This window comes from Lathamus discolor, chromosome 1, assembly GCF_037157495.1.
Source record: "Lathamus discolor isolate bLatDis1 chromosome 1, bLatDis1.hap1, whole genome shotgun sequence".
In the NCBI taxonomy this organism is placed as follows: domain Eukaryota; kingdom Metazoa; phylum Chordata; class Aves; order Psittaciformes; family Psittacidae; genus Lathamus; species Lathamus discolor.
In genome coordinates, this window is record NC_088884.1 from 99,719,483 (window position 1) to 99,740,379 (window position 20,897).

Sequence of the window (20,897 nt, forward strand, 5' to 3'; positions counted from 1 at the left end):
GGGGGCCAGGCTCACAGCCCACCGCACCCCACTTAATACCGCAGATCAATAAGCAGGCACGAGCAGCCGAAACTTTATTATTACTTAGTAGTTTTTTCTGTAGGGACCAGTGCTGTGGAGGGATTCGGGGCGAGGGGTGGGTGCTGGTGGTTACAGAGGAAGTTTGAAATCCTTACGACCTTCCATCCTAACGAGTCCATCCTGCCGTCACAGGCCGCCCCTCATGGCACCTCTGCATTAGGGGAGCGCGGTCAAGCCCCAGCCCGTGGTCTAGCTTGGGAAGGACGGAGGACGGCCCGCCGCTGGCATTGCGTTTTTCCGCTCTCACACCCTGACTTTGTAACTCCTTTTAGTGCTAAGGCAGTTTCAGACGGCTGGAAGGAGTTTACTTCTGCCGAGTTGCTTATAACAGTTCTCACAGGGTTTTGGGGTCGCTTTTGGTGGCTTCCCCCCCTCGCCCTCCTTTCCTCCGCATCTGCAGAGAACGATTTTGCAGTGGGTTTCAGAGAACCACCACTTCAGCTGCGAGTTCGGTACCGGTTATTCAAACCGACACCCGCTCCCTCGTCCCTCGGAACCGAACAGAAAACGATCCGCCGCCCGCCCGCGCGCGGGTCGGGGTCAGTCCCTCACCCCCTCTCGCTTCCGCAAGCGCTCGGCGGTGCGGTGCGGTGCGGTCCGGTCCGGCCCGGCCCCTTTTCTCCTCCCCCCCTCCCCGCCCCGCGCCCCCCTGACGACCGCGCCGCCGCAGTCCCCGCCGCCCGCCGACTACAGCTCCCAGGATCCCTCAGGGAGGCGCCGTCCCTTCCCTCCCTTCTCCCTGCCGGCCCTTGTTGTTCGAAAGGGCTCCGGCGGAGTTTCGGGAGGAGCCGCCGCGCCGCGGCAGCTCTGCTCGGGGCGGCGCGGGGCCGACGCTGGGGGCGGGAGGGGAGGCGCTGTGGGAAAAAGTAGGCTGGGGGACAAGGGGGTGGGCACGCCGCCGCGGATACCAGGGTAAACCCCTCCCACGGTCGCCGGGAGCGAGAGAGCCCGGCCCCGGCTGCGGGGTGCGACCCAGCCGCGGCCGCCCCCCGCCCCCCTCTTGGAGGTGAAGGCGAAAGAGGCAGGAGCGCTGGGCGATCCCCTCCTCCCGGCGCAGGGGGAGGAGGGAGAAAGAGAAGGGGAAGGAGAGAGCCCGAGGAGCTGCGGCACCCGGCGCTGAGCTCGGCTCGGCCCGGCCGTGGGGCGAGTGGAGGGGACGGGAGGGGAAGCCCCCCGCGGCCCTTCCCCGGCGGGAGGGTCCCGGCGGCGCGGGGGGCGGTGCCACTGACGCGGGGCGGTGGCTGGATCCTGCCCTGGGACGCTGGATCCGAAGTTGCGGCGGGGCGGCGGCTGCCCTTGTCGTCTCTCCCGATGTTTGTGTGACTCCGCGACGGCAACAAGGAGAAGGAGGAGGAGGAGGAGGACGGGGTGAACCCCCCGCCTCAGCCCCGCTCGCCGCTCCGGCTCGTTGTTGTGCGTGAGAGACAGACACACTACACCGCTCCCCCGTCCGTCCCCTTCCCTCGCCCCGTAACCCCGGGAGGCCGGAGCGGGAGCGGTGCTGCCGCCGCGTCTCGGGGCTGTCTCGACTCGGCCCGGCCCGGGTACTGCTACTGCCGCCTGAGGAGGAGGACGAGGACTGCCCCGGCGGGCAGACGGCCCAGCCATGAGCGGCGGGGAGGTGGTCTGCTCGGGCTGGCTCCGAAAGTCCCCACCGGAGAAGAAGTTGAAACGCTATGTGAGTGCCTTCTGCTATTCGCGGTCCCCCCTCTCTTCCCCGCTTCTTCCCCGGCGGGGGCTCCCCGCTCGCTTCCCGCTCCCGCCCGTCCCGCCTCGGCCCGGCCTCCCCGCGCGGTCCCTCACGGCCGGGCCCGGTGGCGGCGCCGCGGACGAGCCGCCCTCCCGGCCGCCTCCCCTGTTAGCCAGGACTGCTGCCCGCGGCGTCCCGCGGCGCTCCCCGCTCCTTTATTTCACTTTTGTTGCCCATTATTTTCTTTACCTTCCCCTCTCCCTTTCTCCTTTTTTCCCTTCAGAAAAGGGGCGCCGGGCGGTCAAGATGTTTCTGCGCTGCTTTTATCGCCTTTCCGAGGGAGTCGGGAGAGAGAGAGGGGGGCGGAGTTTTTCCGTCTTCCCTTTGGATCCGGGCTCGGTATATATGTATTTTTAAACGTAAACACTTGCCGTCCCGGTGCTGGTGCCCGATGGAAGGGGAGGGCTCGGTGCTGCGGGCCCAAAGGCGCAGCTGGCGGGAGAGCTGTCGGAGCTGTCGGCCCGGAGCCGGTGGGCGCCGGGGATGCCCCTCGAGCCTTCCTCGCTGGGACTGGGGGGCTGTGCCCTTGGGACTGGAGTCCTCCGCATCGGGGGAAGGAGTGGGGGGTGAAGAAGAGAGTTGCAGGAGTTGCGTTTTTGTTACTTGAAGTTCAGCTTACTGTTGCTCCGAAGTAAATATGTTGGCAGAGGCAGTAGCGGAGCTGACACTGAGTTCGCAGGAAAATGGAGCGCATTTGCTGAGAGGGCAGATTTCGTGACAGGGCAGCGGCGGTGCTGGTGTGCGCCGGGGCTCTCCGGTGCCGGCGGAGACGCTGTTAAGTCACGTAGGAGGAATGGGTGATGCCAAGAGTCATCTCTGCGGAGCCCTTTCCCATGGGCACCCGGCTTCCTTCTCGGCATTTGTATCAGTGGGACAAAATGCTGTGTTTGTTTTTTATTCTTTAATCTTTATTTAGCCAGTTAGGTGGTATTTAAATACAAATGGCCTTTGCAGCTGTCAGAATTTTTATTTTTTTTTTTTTAACTGCTAAACTTTCAGACTGATTTTAGAATCTGTGCATGTGGCTCTTAACATGACCCTGTTAACTTTCATCTGTTTACTTTTAACGGCCACTTAGAATCATACAATCATAGAACAGTTAGGGTTGGAAAGGACCTTAAGATCATCTAGTTCCAACTCCTTGCCATGGGCCAGGACACCTCACACTAAACCGTGTCACTCAAGGCTCTGTCCAAGCTGGCCTTGAGCACTGCCAGTGATAGAGCATTCACAACTTCTTCCTTATATCCAATCTAAATTTCCTCTGTTTAAGTCTGAGCCCCTTGTCTCATTACTACAGTCTCTAATGAAGAGTCCCTCCCCAGCATCCTTACAGGCCCCCTTCAGATACTGAAGATACTTCTTGAAGAACTGTTGCTGCTATGGATGCTTTTTTTTTTAAATACCAGGAAGTTGGTAAAATTACATTTTTTTAATTTTTTTTTTTTTTAATTAAAAATAACATTTGGGATAGCCTGTTCTCTGGTTCCTAATGGCAAAAATCCCTTTTGTTTGAAAGACACAGGCTTAGACTTGCAAAGAGAATGTCCTGGTGGGTCATGGCAGGGCTGTGGACAGACTGTGTTTTTGGCCTATCCTCCATGTGTATGTGTATATTCACAGAATGCCTCTTCACCAGTATGTAGGAATTAAAAACAGTAATGTTTTTAAAGTTTCAATCAATTTCCCTCTCAGACTCTAAATCATGTACAGTTACACTGTCTGTTAATGGACCAAGTTGTAAGCATGAGTTTGCCCTCCTCAACTGATACCATAAATCAGTCCCCGAACATGCTTGCTTTTTTCCATGTAACTGACATTTCCAGTGTATTTATAGCTCCACTTCCATACTGGAATAACATCAGAACCTTTGAGGGGAAAACCCTGACTACAGTGTTTGTCGTGGTTCCCTGTCCTTAAGAAGTAATTCGATAATTTTCACTTGAAAGGGGTACCTGCTTTTTGAGGTGGCAGAGTATTGGAGTGATGGTACGGCGAGTTTATATGAGCATAACTTGGTTTAGCATCTTCGTGCGCTGTAGACCATAAAGCAGTAAGTTTAAATCTTGACCATTGTTTCAGACTGTTTTCTGCTTGTATAAAAGAAAGATACCATATAAAGGCAGACTTAAGGTAAAATTCCTCCTGCTTGTCAGTGGTACCTTATCAGTTGCAGGCTGAAGGTTCATGCTCGCTTCAGAGACCTAAAAGTGACCTTGACATCATGATTGCCGTCTTCAAGCAAACCAAGAGTTGATGTACTTAAGACGATGAACTTTAACTGAGTGCACTGATTGAAATGTTGGCTTATGCTCTCTGTAATTCTACGCTTAGGCACAGGCACAGAAGAGCTGTGTTTTTTAAAGCTGTATTTTATGCTGGTGATATTTCAAGAGACTGCAGCACCAGATGAAAAAATGGGAAAGTGATTTCAGTAGGAAACTGCTTTTCTGGCGCTCATACGCTCATATATGAAAAATTGTACCTTCACGCTTTATTAGTTTTTGCATGGAAGTGTTGGGGCAAACCCAGGTTACCATCTGGGAAGGGAGATAAAAAGTCTAAGATTGCAGTTAAATATGGTTTCAGTTCTTAGGAGGGGTGAAAAGGAGCACTTTGAAGCTAGTACATAGACATATGTTTCACAGGGACTTCAATTTTTAGTTTGAAACAGTTGGACATGGTATTAAAGCTAGGTTTGCAATCATTTTGAGGCTAAAAAAAGAAGAAAATAACCCCCCAACCAACTATGTCCTGCAGGTGGAAAAATCTGATATCCTTGAATACATGCCTTAATGCCATGGCTTTCTTTTCACCGCTTTAAAAGGAGTCCCATTTTCAGGTCTGGTTTGTATGACTCTCATACAGAAGTAGCTTTCTGATAACCACTGGCACCTGTTGTTGGTTCCCTGGAGCTGGTATTCAGAACAGTTTGTGTGCTGGAATAGACTGGTGGTCTCTGGGGAAAACACAAGAAACATTAGGTGTATGCTGGGCATTCAAGAGGAGGATGTGGAGTTAGTAAAGAAGGGAGCTAGGGCTAAATCCTGCTCAGGTCTCTGCAGCCTGTGCTGTGGTTGCACAAGTACATGAAAGAACTTGTTTGTGCACAGGGATGGAGCACTGCTAAACTTAACAGCTTCTGCTACCCTCTGTTGATTTCTTTCCTCAGTTCTGTTGCCTTCAACTTTGAAACATTCATGCCCATCTAAACCCTATTGTACTTTTTCTGCGGTGGTTCCCCTTACTTTTAAAGATGTAATGAGCAAGCCCCGTTCCCCCATGTGTCCTTTAAGAAGTGATAGTAAACCTTGGCTTCGTGTTTTTCTGTTACGTTGCAGTTCTGCTGTGCATGTGCCAGTTAAAATAGCTGATTCTTTGTGGTAGCAGCATAGAGGATTTTTTTTTATTGCCATTATGCTAAGAAGCCACCAGATATTTAAACACAGCTGTTCTTACTAAAGCAAGTGAGAAAAGCTTGAGGGAATGGGACAGGTCTTCTAAATTCTCTCCTAGAACTACTATCATTTGGGGGGTGGCCAGGGCTCAATATGGCAACTGGATGTGCTTAAAATCAGGCTTTTAACATTGATGGTTGGTTTATGGAACTGTTTGTAGAAAGTCTACTGATGTAATACAGTAATTCTTAGTATTCTAGCATGTCCCACTTAGACTGAAATACCTTTTATTTGATAAAAGGTAAAACTTCATCACAAACATCTCTCATAAGCTATATTGGGAAAGGAGGTTTGGGTAAGTTGGTTCAGTTTTCTTTTGTATCTGATAGGCTTCCTTGTACTTCTAACAGGTTCATAAAATGCTTTTGAATGTAAATTAGGAAACCTTCTTTTGGATGTAATTACTGTGAAAAATCCTATGGTTATTTGACTTTCATATTGATTATGCATTTAAAAAACAAGGGTTTGAAAAGGAGAAATAGGCTTGATCTTCCCAGGACATAAGGAGCACTGATATAAAAGGCTGCATATTGCATTCTCTTACTTATTCTAAATTTTTCAGTTGAAGACAGTGACTAGAAAAGTGCCAGACTATTAAGCTAGTTCTTGATATTTGAACTATACACTCAGACATACAGGTACAGAGGTAATAGAAATGGAATATTTTACTGTAGTTTTGTTTGGCAGTTGCTCTTTGGCACTAATCACATAGGTGCTCTTCTGTCTTGAGTAATACGTGAACGTGCTAAGATATGTAATGGTGTTAAGAAATGTTTTATTCAGCAGAATGGCTGTAATCAGGTAGAAGCTGTAGTGCCTGACAAAAGCCTTTTTTTCTGGAAGGCACCTGTTTGCATGAAAGCTTTTTCTTTATTTTTTTGTTTTTGCATCAGCCTAGTGAGCAAATTTAAGAAGCCAGTTGGTTTACAGAAAAAAAAAGCCCAGAACAAGATAAGCTTGTTCGACATCATTCAGTGTTGTCCCTGTAGAGCTGGGTCAAGTTAACTCAAGATAGATGAGTGTAATCAAGTAGCATTATGTGACATCTTAATATTCTGAACTTTATTGTTAAGAATAAAGTTGTGCTTCTCCAGGAGCTGCTGAAGACCTTGAAGGAATTAGTGTTTGTTCAGAAGCCTTTCCTTCTGGAAGGAAGTCTGTCCTTTCCCTTCTGCTATGCATTGTTCAGGAACCAGTATTTTGACTTTTTTGTATTTTTGAACGTGGGTTAGTAAACCCTAAACAATGAATTCAAAAGCATGACTAAACGTACTGGTTTTGTTGATTATAGAAGGAAATTGTGTTGTCTTGTGTGCCGACTGAAGATGCTGAGATGATCTCGGGTACGATTCTGGGGGTATAACTACATCCTAAGCTTGTTGTTTGGGTGTAATGCTCACTTGAGCAGGATGGAACTCATCCTACAAGTATTTAGCATCTTTGACAGGAGATTAGCAGCTGATGTTGACTTTGCTGCCAAAGCTCCAGCGCTGTCGGTGCTTAATCTATGGTATATGCTCTGAATTAACCACCAGTGGATGGTTTCAGAGGGTAAAAGCAGATGACAGTATATAAAACTGATTAAAAAGTCTAATGTACATGTATTAAGATAAGTATCTTCCAGTAGTTATTCTAAGTTTCATGTAGTATACCACACTGATGTACACTGTTAATTTAAATGTTTCTGAGTTTAGATGATTAGACAGTACCTGAACTGCTTGAATGCTTTTGTTCTTGGTGTAGATAGGAAAGCCAGAGTCTCAAGTAACAGAAATAGTCCTGTTCCTCTTGAAGTGTGGGTGACTACTGGGCATATGAAACGAGACAGGTATTCTAAAGATATTTCTTGGTGTAAACAATTCTTCTTAACAGCTATCAAGTAATAATGCTTAGTTTGGGACCAAAACAGCTGAGAGATGAGGAAATAGTCAAATTCTGACTTTGTGATCCAGAAGATCATTTTCAGTTGGATGTATAGCAGCTTGTGGATAACCTTTCACTCTGCTTGTGTCTTTTGGTAGGTGTGTTAGTAAGATTTGGTACAGCTAATTGCAGGGGATTACAAGTCAAGAAGAACTAATGAGGAGCAGGGGTAGGAACTGGAAAAACAAATTAATATCTCCCAGTTTCTTGATGCTGCATAGTAACTTCTACGTTTATGCACCAAGTCTTGCAGCATTGAACATTCAGTATAAGCAACATATGTACTAACCAGAAGAAATAATGAAATACCATGAATTTAACTTCCAATTATACGCAGATGACCTTGTTTTGCATGCCTCTTACTCACAAGCCTTATGCAGCTGTGTGAAATGTGAATTGGATGTATTGAGAAATGAATGTTTTTATTGAATAGTTTAACTTAATTTTTTTAAAAATTATACACTTTGGCTGTCAAAATGAGCATCAATTCTGGAGGCCTTTGGTTGACCACATCACTCATAAAGATGAATGAAAATGGAAGGGTTATCTCCTGGTTTTATTTTGGTATTCAACAGTCTCTTATTTGGAGAGAGAGGAAAGTGACAGACATAAAACTCTCTCTCATTAAACTTCTAAAATCTTGGAATGATGGTTTGGACACTTCAGAGGCATGGATTTTTTTTTTTAATTTTTGTTTTTTCTTTTATCATGACTTTTGGATCAGATCATTAGAATCAAATGGAAAAAAAATGGAGAAATTTAGAACACATTTCCCATTAAGTTTGGCTCATGGCTTTGACAAAAGTCTTGGCAAAGACTGAAAGGAACACCAGTGATTCAAAATACAGTAATTTTAAGGGAGAGTGTAATTTTATATATTGTGGATGGCTCTGGGTTGGGTATCTCAGACTTCTTTAGTCTTCCTCTCACCTTTTTCTAGTCTAAAAGTGGATGTCACCAACCTATGTTGGGTGAAATATTTTTTTAAATCAAGAAGGGAAGTATAACTGGTGAAGTGTAAATTTTGTTTTGACGTAGAGCAATTAAACACAAAGCAAAGATTCACCTTCTTATTCTTTGTAACTTCTTTTGTAGTGTTGCAGTGACAGACTTATTGAGGCTTTTTCAAACTGACCTTTTTGTCATTTTTTTTTTCTGTGCTCCAATGACTAATCATTTTATTGCCAATAGAAGAAATTTCAACTGTTGCAATTTCATTTCAGTATTTCAGTTGCAGCAACAGACCTTATGTCATGCAAATTACTTGAGCAAGGCATGCAGAAAGGGATAATCTTGTCAAGGCAGGTATGTGTTGTGTACAGGTGAATATTGTTAGTCCAGTGTATTTTGATGCTGTTTTGGGGACTCTAATGTGACTTCAGCTCCTCATACATGCAAACAAGTATTTCTAAGGCAGTGCTATATTTTTCTGGTTTTGAGAGGTGTCCAGTGTGTCTGCCATCTCTAGACTGAAAATGAAGTATTGTTTATTCTCAATTCCCCCTTCATCAATCCTTGGTTAGGTTATTGCGGTTGTTCTTTTGTGAATTCTCTGGCTTGTTTACTTTAGGAAAAGTGTTCATAGTTGTACAGCTAGTGTTAGCTTTGTAAATACTGCTTGGTGCAATATGTTAGTTGTATTTTGGGGCTTTTTTTAAAACAAACAACAAAATCCAACCAACCTGGCTTCCAATAAAAGGTTACATAGTCTGGGTTTTGTGCTTGCATTTGGTCTTGCTTTCAGCTGTTGACCAAAGTTTGGTTTCTCATGACTAACTTTTGGGGCTCTTTGGAACATGCCACATAGCCTTTAGTTGTAAAAAGTAATCTTGCATTCTGTAGTATGTGACTCTCTCCTTAGCAGCATCCAGTAGGGAAATGCTTATGATGTAACTTTGTGAGATGAAAGCAATTAACTATTGAACTTTTTAACCTGTTTTATTTTTTTTAACCCAGGAAGATATTTAATTGCATTTTATACACCAAAATTATAACTTTAGGACTAAACTCTGAGGTTACACTGACACATTTTTCTTCCTTCTTTTTTTTTTTTCTGGTAAATGGTGGTTATTTAGGGTAAATGACAGCATGATAGATGTCTCTCTTGGAACTGGTGGTATAACAACATGTAATTAAAAAAAGTCAGGCAGTTATGTCCATATGGTTTGTGTATTATTACACATAATATATGTTCACAATAATACAAATATTTTTGTGTAAAAGCATACCATGAAAAAGAGGTGATACTTCTTCTAGGAGATTGTATCAAGTCAGTACACAAGCTTGTCTGAATATTGTATTCTTATAAGGACTTCTGGACAGCTGAATTTAGGCCCCACATCAAGAACTGAACTAAATGAAAAGTTTTTGCTCGTTCTTATTTTGTAAACCAATTTATTGGTGGAGTGATTTAAAAAACCGCACATATATATGTATATATGTGCTTTTTCAGGAGCTGTAGGTGTTCTTTTCTCTAAGAATTGTTAGGAAGCCAGAGCAAAGCTTTGCCTTCTCGGCTTTTAAAAAGGAGGTCATTTTCGGGTTTTGCCACACACTGGCTAGCTCAGGTGGGAAATCTTGATGTGGGGCTATGTGCAGACAAGACCTGGCTGAGGATGGCGGCCAGGTATTGGGTTGACCTTGCCTGGCAGACGGAGTGCAACCTTGTCTCTTAGCCTGTTTCCCACACAAGAGTTTTCCAGTCATGGAAATGGTCACATGTGGGTTCTCCTGCTGCTTTATAAGTGAAAACAAAGCCAGATAAACCCTTCATGGCAGTGGAGATAGTGGCTGTCACATACTAAATCTGCTTCCCCACCCACTTTCCAGCACAGCCAGCCTTGGGGCAGGGTGATGGCAGATCTGCTGCCTGCCTTCCTCAGGGGTAAGCCTGTCTCCACCCCAGGAGGAATGTGATGGGTTTCAGTGGTGCAGGCCAGGATGTTCCTCCCTCTGGGGTTACAGCTACTGCCAGGTTCTTCAGTATTTCTGTCTCAAAATAAAAAGGGGTGGGGGGGAGAAAACCAACACAAAAATATAGGGACTTCAGTTTATTTTTCTACGTTGTCTGGGGCTTGGGATTTTAAAACAAACTTTCTGTAGGTGTTTCTTGCTGACAATAGGAGTTCACAGGGTTAGATTTGGGGTATGAAATAAAAATACAGGAAGCTATTCATACACAGTTAATACCCCTGCCTTCAAATAGACCTTTGATGCAATCAACACATAAGAATTACAGTACATTTGGGAGAATTATTAAAAGAGTAAATGCACACATGATATAAAATGAAAAAATGGATTTTAAGTTTCAAAATGGAGTGATACCCTTTTGTAAAAAAAAGGAGCAGTTCTGAAAATGTGTCAGTTTGTCATTTTACCTTTGTATGAAGAATAACTGCACTGAGTCACATAATGTGCTAGACAAATGCTCCTGTTCACACTTAATGCATGCTTCTTTTACAGTTTTCTGGCATTTGTATTTCCATGTAGGTTCTTAAGCAGGATCAGGTGTAGCAGTGAAGCTGTGCCTGGTTTTGGGATAGTGCAGGGGAGGACTGCCTTTTGAAACTTTTACTGTAGAGCATGTGAGCAATCATTAATCTTCATGAACTCCAACATCCGTATACAGAATCTAGCAAGCATTCATGTTGGTTTTTTTTTTTCCTTTTTCCTCTAAAATACATGTTGAAATACATGTAGGAAGTCTGACCCTTCCCAGCACACACTGAAAATAAGGAGTGTATTAGGGAAGAGAGTGATAGGGCTAACTTATCTGGTGCTCATAGTGGTTATTGTAAGGATTGGCATCAGGAAGCCAAGAGAGAAAACACTGAAGTGATGCATGGGCTTGAGGTGAATTGGGAATTTGTCCTTGCATAGTTTTATTTATTAAAAAAAAAAAAAAAAAGAGAAAGGGGGAGCATGGGAGAGAGGAGGGTATGGGGTGCAGTTTGAAATAGAAGAGGCTGGAGTTTTCCAGGATGGATGAGCCAGTACAGCACTTTGCCATGTGGTGTCCATGTCAGGAATGCAGGAGATTCCACAGGGCTTGAAGAGAATACCCAAGCTGTAAGTGTGAGTGTTTGGAGGACTGGGGTGTGATAAGAGGAGACTTCTAAAATGTAGTGTTGTAACTGGTTCCTTTGTTTTACTTACATGATCTAGTCTCTTCCTAGTTCTGCTGATGTGCTGGAAGTGTCAGAGGTAGGCTATGGGTGTGATCCCATCTGGCAGTTATGATTTCCTAGAAAATAGTGATATGTGTGGACTTGATTTGAGATTTAAAGGCACAAGCTGACAAAAACTTACCCCTTGGAATGTATCAGTTGTTTGATAATTCCATGATTTTTTGTGGTGCTCTTCATTAAAGAAGTGCTACTTTCTTCCAATTATGGGTTATACTGGGTGATGTTCTCATGATGACATTAGATGAACTTTTTCTTTACAAAATCCTTTCCTGTTGCTAAGGGAGATAACTTTAAGAAGCATAAGAGTAGGTAAAAGATATAACAGTATGTTCCCCAATCTTGCATGTTCTAATACATTCCCATTTACTGTTTCTACAGAATTATTGCTGAAATTGTTTGTATCATGCTGTGTGGATAAGTTTTGCAGTCTAATGACTTGTTACTCAGTGTGAAATAGTGCCCTTAAAGCTCACAGCTGAGGTCATGTCATACTCTTAGTTATGACCTATCTAACACAGTTGTCTGTGTGCACAAATGAAATTAAATTGTATAAGCTTGTCAGCAGTATGAAAAAATAACAAGTTACTCTTCACTGCTGAAGGTCTGTTGGCAGGCAGAACATGTACACACTCAGGAGTCAGTCATTACTAAGATAAAGCCTGTTTTTTTCCTTTCTGGAGTTTTCAGGAAGGGAAGGGAGTAAATAGGGTAGGGGGAGGCTATAAAGTGAAGAGTAGCATTGAAGTGACACATTAGCATAAATTGGGAACTTAACCCTGGTTTCCTCCAGAGTAGTTTTGTCCCAGGACAAGTAACTACAGAGTTTTCTGCTATGGTGTGTGCTTCAGTGCTGAGTTAATACACACTCCTTTGCATTTTCCTTGACCTGACATCTCTGTTTAATCTGTGAATCTCTGCAGCTTCAGGAAAGAAAAAAAGAACAAACCAACAAACAAACCAGACAGAAGGAATTTATTGTCTGACTTGTGAAGAGAGTGACAGGGAGATCTTTAAGGGAGGCACCATAATCATGACATAAATTTGATAGTGTTCTTTTGGTGACATTTTCTTGCAGTGTGGCTATAACTGACTGCAACTCAGATCTTGTTTGCTGTTTTAGCCTTGGAATGGGCATGTTAATTAGGCAGACTATTACTGCAGTTTAAGAAACTTAAGACTTTTGCTGGACATGTGCTGCTGAGAGTCAATCCAGCAAACTGTGGAGGGGAGGTGCAAAGTTGTAAGCAGCACTGCTGAAATGCTCGATTGCTTCCAACAACTGCTGGGAAGGCAGCGCTATTCCCATCGGAGTGCTTCTCCTGCTTTCTGCTTACGGGAAGAGGTTTTCCTATCAGTCTCTGCAACTAGCATCCAACAGAACTGAAATATGTTCCTACCTCCCTCAGCTGGCTGCAAAAAAGCGCTCTTTCTGTCTGTGTTTCAGTCCTTTGCTTCCGGTAGCTGTTGTTTAAAGGGAGGGCAGGTGGAGTTCTCTCTGAAATCTCTGCTTAAAGAAAATAATGAATAAGGAAGACTGTGATCTGTCTGTTCCAACTGGGAGACCAAGCTGGACAGATGTTTCTCACTCAGTGCTAAAGAGGAAAGTCCCTGGCTAGGGGCTTTAGGATGAGGGTTAAAAGGTGAAGAAGTCCTACGGGGGGCCTCTGGCTGCAATGATTGCTTTAGCCCTGCACAAACAAGGGAGAAGATCCAAAACTTCCGTGTCTCATGTTCTTTCCTCCTCTTCCTTCATCTCATTGCAAATATTTTGTGTTTATTTTCCTACTTTTAAATTGCATAATTTAGTCTTTTCTGTCACTTCCTAATGTCTGAATCATAGGTAGCTCTTCCTGCCTCCAGTAAACAAACGTTTTACTCCTGGCACCTTTCCAAAGGTTGACATTTTATTTATGGGATTGGGGGGGGGGGGTGTCCCTCTGGCAGTGTGCTTGGGAAGCTAATTCACTTGTGTACCGGTTGGATAAGCTGTTTACCACACGCCTCTGTGGCCAGCTGATTTCCTTGTCTTTCCAATCTTCTAAATTGATGCAGCTGCTTGGCTGATCAGGACAAGCAGGTGAGTGGTAGCAGATGATAAAAACAGTATAAACAGTGGGTTAGGAGCTTTGAAAGTTGGTAACGGGAGCAGCTAGGTTGTCTCAAGTCTTCCTGCTGTTGGTGTTGTTTCTTCTCTCCTTCATACCTTGCATATATGTAGTGCTGAGATACACAATGTCTGCCTTTAACCAATCACTTGTGATAAATGCTGTCTGGCCTAATGTTAGGGCTTTGCTCATTTTTTGGATTCTTTCACTGCAAGGCAGGAAGATAACACAGGGCACTTTGGGACACGTGGTCTGCCTTCATCAGTCTGTTGGACCTCTTAGGCCATATTTATAAAAGCTGTAAAGTGAGTCTGTCATCCTCAGTTTTTCTATTATTAAGCTTATTTCTAAGCTTTGATAATCCTTCATGTTATTTTTGAATTGTCTGTGACTCCAGAATGATGTATGGAAGACACAGCTAACACCCATGGGGGCTTCCCACCTTTCCCAGTGCATTCTCTTTCTACTGGTTTCTGTCCTTTCTGGGGTAAACTTGTCTTGAATTATAATAGGTTAATCTCAGAAGGTGCTGAACACTATGCTGAAACTACATGTGGAACTATTAAATGGACTTGGTAAATGGAGGCAGCAGAAGAAAGATCCAGTTCTTGTTTTGGCAATTTTGCATTTGTGCATTCCCATGAATCCGTGCATCCTGGGTTCCCTTAGTTTCTTATTGCCCCTACTAATATGAGAATAATGTGAGAATAAGTCAAATATATTTAGGACAGACTAGTTGAGGTAAGAACAGCCTGAATGTTATATTGACTTCTTCGTTGTCCTTCCTTGTAAAAGAGAGAGAGCACCTTCTTTTCAACAGTTGCAACTTAACCTTGATTTTTGAGTGTGTTGCATATAGCATGGGAAGCACATTCTCCATACAGATGATTTAAAAAATAGTAACTTAGCACGTTGTGCCAGTAGAACTAAGCAACAGGATATTGCTTTAGCCTAGTTTAATACCAATTTCAGAAAAGGCAGTTGAAGGAAAAGAACCCTGCTGTTACATGCCATAGGAATGTCTCGTGTTCCAGTTTCTTCTGGCTGAGGTTGCATATGCATGGGGGCATGGGGTTTTCCCTTGTGCTATTTGGTCTCATCTGGTCAGTAAGGAAAGGATGGAGTTCCTCCAAAAGGTGACTTTGAGAAATTCTGGACCTGGTTTCTCATCTTAGAAGTTGTGTATGGGTTGATACCTTTTCTGTTGTCATTGTCTACTTATGCTATTCGCTTGTGTGTAATGAAAGAATTTACATTTCTTTCCACAACAGTGGGAGGAGTTACTAATTCCTGTGGTTGGGTTTGAAATGAGTTTTCTGTATTTGGAGTATGAAAGTAATTTTCTTGGGTGTGCAGTTTGAATAATGAACAATGCTAGGGAATTGGAAAGAAAGAAGTGTGACAGAAGACAGTATCCTATTTATAATATATTCTAGTCTGAAATGGTCTTAATAACTCTATACCATGTTGAGTATGGATACAACCATATGAGATAATATTATCAATTTACTTAATGCATTTTGGAATTCTTGAAACCAAATAGTACATACTCAAATAAATGCCATATTAAATAAAATAGAAAATATTTTTGTGTCCTTTGTACACTGGGTGGTGAAAATTTTGCTGAATCAGAAGCAAAAATGTAAGGGTTAGGTCCTGTAATTATAGTATTACAAGACTTGTCTACTATTGCCTTTTAATTTAAGCTTGTAATATAAAGTATTTTGGTTAGAATGAAGATAGGACTGACCGAAGTATAATGAAACCCATTTTTTCAGTCATTTGCATTACTTCAAGCTGTCTTGTAATGTTCCACAATACTATTTTATCAGTTCCAGTCAATATCTCAGTGGTGTGCAAATCTTTTCATTTGAACATGAGGTTATTAAGTTATACTCTTGCATTGAATTTCTGTGATTGCATTATTGTCATTCATTTAGGGAGATGACAGTGCCTCCTCAAAGGATGTTGGGCTTTTTTTTTCTTTAAAAAGATGTAAGTTGTACTAAAGTCAAATCTGGTGGAGGGTTGAATGGTTGGGGTTTTTTTTAGCAGATAGTTAAGCAGTGCTTCTGTGAGTTGCTCATGAAATTCCAGTAAGTCTTAATTTAAAGTGCAAATATTTCTCTAGGCAATTGAATTACATAGCCTTAAGTTGCTATAAAGCACCTTTCTAATGTTAGGAAGAAAAAATCATGCTAAGCTTTATACCAAAACTTGTAACTCTGCAAGCAGGCATAAGCCAAGGGAATCATTGAGACTGTAGAAGAAATGTGCTTTCCCACGAAATAAAATCCAGGGATGTAGGCACCGTAATTGTGCAATAAATTATCATGAATGTGATGTCATAGTCTCTGCAACTTTCTGAAGGGGTAGTCTGATTTTGAAATCAACCAAGTAGTGAATAACAAGCCTCTGAATTGGCCCAGACAACAGCAGACATGTTTGCATCATTTGGGGAAAGCAGTCATCTCCTTGGAGAGTTGAACTATTTCAAAATAGAAGTTGTTGACTCAATGTGTTAATCTTGGCTTTTCACGGAGAAGTGCAGAGGCCCACACTGATTATTTTATTTTTTTTTTTTGACAACTTCCTAAACTACCCGCTACATAAGTATAAAGATACTAATTGTAAGAAAGTTCACTGAGGGCACTAAATGTAGTTCCTCTGAACTGCAGTTATTCCCTAGTAGCATTCAAACATCTTATTTTCTGTGGAAAAAGGTCCCCAGATGCAGACACGATTGAAGGATTGTAGCTTCTGATTTACGAGGATAATTTCATCCAGGTTTGCCTAAGGGTTTATCCTGAAGATTAGGCACAACCCAAACATCTTTAAGATTTCGGTAGCATAATTCAGAAACTTTGTTTCAGGTAGTCATTGTATGTGATGACAAGGATGTATTGCTTGAACCTTAGCTCTTAGTCATGTATTGTCATAACATAAAAAGACAACGTGAGAGAGTCCTCTAAGTTTGTTACTGCTCTGGAAAAAAAATCTAACTATTGTTAATTAAATGATTTGAAAGAACATGTTGAACTTCCAGTAAGTGTGGTAGAACTTATGTCAATATTCAAAAAAGTATATATACATTGTGCTTTATTATATTTAGAATATTTTTCAGCTTTTAACAAAACCTATCAGTGTGTCTATAGTAATTAAATCAATTTAAACAGCTTAGGAATTAGTGATGTGCCAACAGAAGATCTCTGTGTGCCTTCCTAGTAGGAAAATCTTCACAGCCTTGCAGTATGCCCAGAAGGTCATCTGTAAAGGGGAGGTGGGAGCAAAATTCAGATCCAAGAGCCTTACCAGAAAACTATCTACTGGTACATTTCCATGTTTGGGAAGCCTTGGCTTCTGCCTGGTTCAGTCTTTCCTCATGACTTACAGATGTCTGCAGAGGCCTAAAAGTGACTTTTTCTAAGCTGATTCTTGTGTCAATAGTTTTTTCAGTGTTTGTATTTTTTTTCCTCTTTCATCTTCATTCAGAAAGGATCAATTACTCCTTGCTTGCTCTTGTATTTAGCCTTGTGACACTATACCTTACTAGTCAGGTAGCTTGATTAATGTTTCTACTAAAAGGTAGTATTGTTGTTTGGTTGGGTTTTTTTAATATCACCCCCCACTTTTTTTTCTCCTTTTTCTTGCGGTCTCACTTTCTCTACAACTTTTGTGTTAGCTTGTATCATCCTCTTTAACCTTTTTGGTTTGTTGTTTTGGTTTTTTTTTTTGTTGTGTTTTTTTTTTTTTTGCCATTGACCTGTCCATGGATGTCTTCCCATGCTCATTTTGTGTCAGCTTTACATCAATAGCATATGCTTCAGTCTCTGTGCTCCTAAATGTCTCTTCTCTGACTTGTCTTCTGTATGCTGCTATCATTAATGTTTTGCTACTAAATAAAGCTTATCTTCTGGCTCCTTGGAAGTTGTCTTTGCCATTCACGTTCTCTGTTCCTTTAAAATATAGCAACATTTTCCACACAATTAAGTCTCTTGACCACTAGAGTTGCCTGTTCCAGGAACATGTGGATGACATGGCCCACGTTTACCATGTAGACTTTTTACAGGCAGAAACAGCTATAGCTGGTGTCATGGTTTGTTTTGCTTTTCAGGCTCACAAGCCATATTGTATATCTCTAAATGCAACAACTGTTTCCTTCTTGATGAATTTCAGACTACTTGAAGTTGTGTTTAAAGTCTTTCATAATTGCACTGTATATATCAGTATTTTTCCTGTCTGCTCTAACAGATTTATCCCTTTGGTTTTATACTCTGTGCTAAGGTTGGGGTGAACCAGTCAAACTCTTTTCTGAACTATAAGACCTTGAGTATTTTTTCATTTAGTTCCTAATTAAGGCTAATTTCTTCTGTTACGTGTACAAAGGTTTTCCAAGGTTATTGTGTTCACTTGCATATTTCTCTGAAATGCTCGTATATCTAGAAGAATAAGGTTTGGTTTTGGAAGGAGTATGTTAGCATTGAATATACTTGTTAATCTGAGCATGTTATTTTTTTATGTTATTATCTGTCAAGTTTAGAAATTACAATTATCGTTCCCTTCCCCCCCAATAAGCCCCCCCCCATGCTAAATAAACATACATATACCTTATAGAGCAAAAAGCCAACATAACTTTTCTCCTTTTTCTTGTCTTCAATCTTTTTGAGATTATACATTACCAAGGGAAGGAACTGTGGATGATGTTTTTCGGAGAGTTTCATGTTTCAGGAGAGTATGCTGAAAAATGGTTCCGTCTCCCTATCTCTGCTTGGAAAGCATGTAGCAGACTTTAAACGTAATTGCTCTCTTTTAGTCTAATCAGGGTAGAAGGAGGGATTCTTTTTTAGCTATGATTTTGCCTGTATGGAGACCCACCAGGGCCAAAATGGCTTAAATTTGTGCATAGAAACAATTGACAGAATACAGGCTGAAGAGCATGGGAATTATCTGTGCTCCCTTAGGAGTGCTGCCAAGATAAGCTGCTGTCTTCTGTATCAGCTGTAAAGTTTCTTTGTGGTCATCCTTCAATAAAGCCCCAAATAGCATACATGATTCGAATTCCATGGAGACATAAAAGCAAACACAAATATGAAAGTTGACCCTTGAAACAATGCCATTTTAGCTGTAAAGCTAAATTTTCTTTCATCTGATGATCTCACTAATAATAAATTTATATTCTTTCTAAAGAAAGAAAACAACAAACTGCCGTTTTCACCCCCAAAAACCCCCAATAACAACAACAAAAAACCCAAAACCCACCAAAAAAAGCTGAAGCCAGCAGAATTTGACATATACATTCCCTCATCTGAACAGGGTAAAAAGCTTTGGTGTCTTTGAGGGCTTCCTACAACATCAGTCTTGTCTTCCCTGGACTGAGCCTCTGTTGAGTACTGTTCCCCCAGCCTGTGTCAGGCAAGTCTGAAGGGATTTGGAGCTGGCAGATAGTTTTACAGTCGTGATAGGAGCACTGGGGGGTTTCTGCTTTTTGTTTTCACAGGTCTTTAAAGATGCTCTGAAAATGATGTGTAACAAACCAGAATTAACTGCTGTGCGCAGGAGGGAATCTCTGTATCCCGAATACCAGAATCTAATCTAAGCCTCTTGACATCCAAGAAGTAGTTGTGTGAGCCACCTCACCAGGGTCCTGCATGTCCTGATGTAGTTCAGGGTACCAGGGGCTGCTGCTGATCGAGTTAAAACTAATCAGTCTGTATGTCTGAGTTTTGCAATGGATGTGCTTAGGGAGAATAGAGCTGTATGCATACAGATGTGAAAGTAAACTGGAAGTGGTCCAGAGCTGTGTGTGCTCTCTTACAATTGTCCTGCTGCATCTCTCTGTGCAAAGTATTCCTGGAACAGGGTTGATGGAAAAGGTGATGACTTACTATTTTGTGATCGTGCTAACCTGCAGTGTTCTTAATGGGAATAACTGGAAATGAAGAGGCTACTCAGTCGTAATGAGGCTTAACTAATGTAACCAATGTTTCAACTTGTTCTACTGCATGTTTGCTCTAAGGCTTGTTTACGTATTGTATAAGCCAAACTTGCCTGTCTTGTTAGGTGAGTGTGGTTCAAGTCTGCAGAGCTGAGTGAACATACTGTAATATCTTACATAGCATTAACAAAATATGCCCCTGTGGTATGACACATAAATGGCATACTAAATCTATATGCTTTTGAGACACACCTCGTAATGGTGATACCACTTTTTTGCACATTGTAGGAAATCAGATTTACTCAAAAAAAAATCATAATCATCCTTATGAATTTAAAAAATAAATCAAAGGCAGAGGGAAGTTTAAGGAAGGTAAATGGAAGTTGAAGGGTTTCTTATTGATGGTCTTCGGGCTTGTTCTGAAATGACTGGAAAATGTTTATATTGATGGACAGCTTCTATCAAGCAAGGTGGTTTTTTCCTTTTTCATCCACCCCTCCCACATCGCCCACCAGTCCAAGCTCACTGCCTTCTTGGTATTTTGGTGAGCTTTTGGAGTTCATCACAGGAATTTTTTTGGTATTTCATATAATATAGCTACTATGAACAGCTTCTTTCTCTGAGAAGATGTAGTGTGAAAAGATTGTAATAGTCATTCAGCGCAACACTTAACAATGCTAAGGGAAACTGTTCCAGTTACAGTTTTTTTTTCTTTCCCCCTTGGACTAAGTTTAATGAGTTAATACTAAGTGAAACTTAATAAAGAATTGTTCAAGTCAGACAGTTAATTAGAGCTACTGTAAGTTGATCCATATTCTGTGAAACAGAAAACATGAAATAAGTCTGGGTTTGAACCAAGTTCTGCAGTTAATATAATTTTTTTTTGCCAGTCTTGTTCATGAGAACTGCTTCAGCTATGAAATCTTGTCTGTTGTAAAAGTTTTGGGTTTGGGTGTTTTGTGCTTACAATTGCTTTTCATTGTCCATTTTGAACGTTAGCATGTACCATCTGTGTGTCTCTAAGAACCTGATGAATTGAAATATTTCATTATAACCTTTTGATTTTATGACCTTTGTAGAAAACTGTTTTGATAAAATAGAAATATTTAACTCTTAACTTCTGTCCAAGTAAAAAAACCTGGATATTTTAATTTTAACATGAAAGCAATAATAAAATTTCTTTGTAAGGCTAAAAATACAGCTGCACTGAAACAAAGTATTTCTCAATTTATTTTTTTCCTCCTGCTCTCCTCACTCTTCCAAAAGGTTGGAAGAAAATAAAGCTTCATAATCTTGGGGTTTCCTGATTTTTTTTTTTTTTTCCTATTTTGATAGCCTTCCTAATATGCATGTCATGGTTTCCTTAGGCTACATTGTCCAGAGTTTTTCAGGGTAATTTAAAGCAGAGGTAGTATACGTATACTCATGTATATCTTACCTTGTGGCTTGTATCTCAAT

General features: G+C 41.8%; 1 protein-coding gene across 4 annotated transcripts in view; it reads left to right on the forward strand.

The window, feature by feature from the left end:
* Nucleotides 1-1,435: 1,435 nt before the first annotated feature.
* The window catches only part of GAB1 (GRB2 associated binding protein 1), a 99,327-nt gene continuing 79,865 nt past the window's right edge, over nucleotides 1,436-20,897 (forward strand). For all 4 annotated transcript variants that reach the window (XR_010614484.1, XM_065687900.1, XM_065687912.1 and 1 more), the window contains exon 1: nucleotides 1,436-1,759. Coding sequence is in view for 3 of the 4 variants with exons in the window: in XM_065687900.1 (XP_065543972.1) it covers nucleotides 1,688-1,759 (72 nt within the window). In the remaining variant the exon portion in view is untranslated. The remainder of the gene's footprint in view (nucleotides 1,760-20,897) is intronic.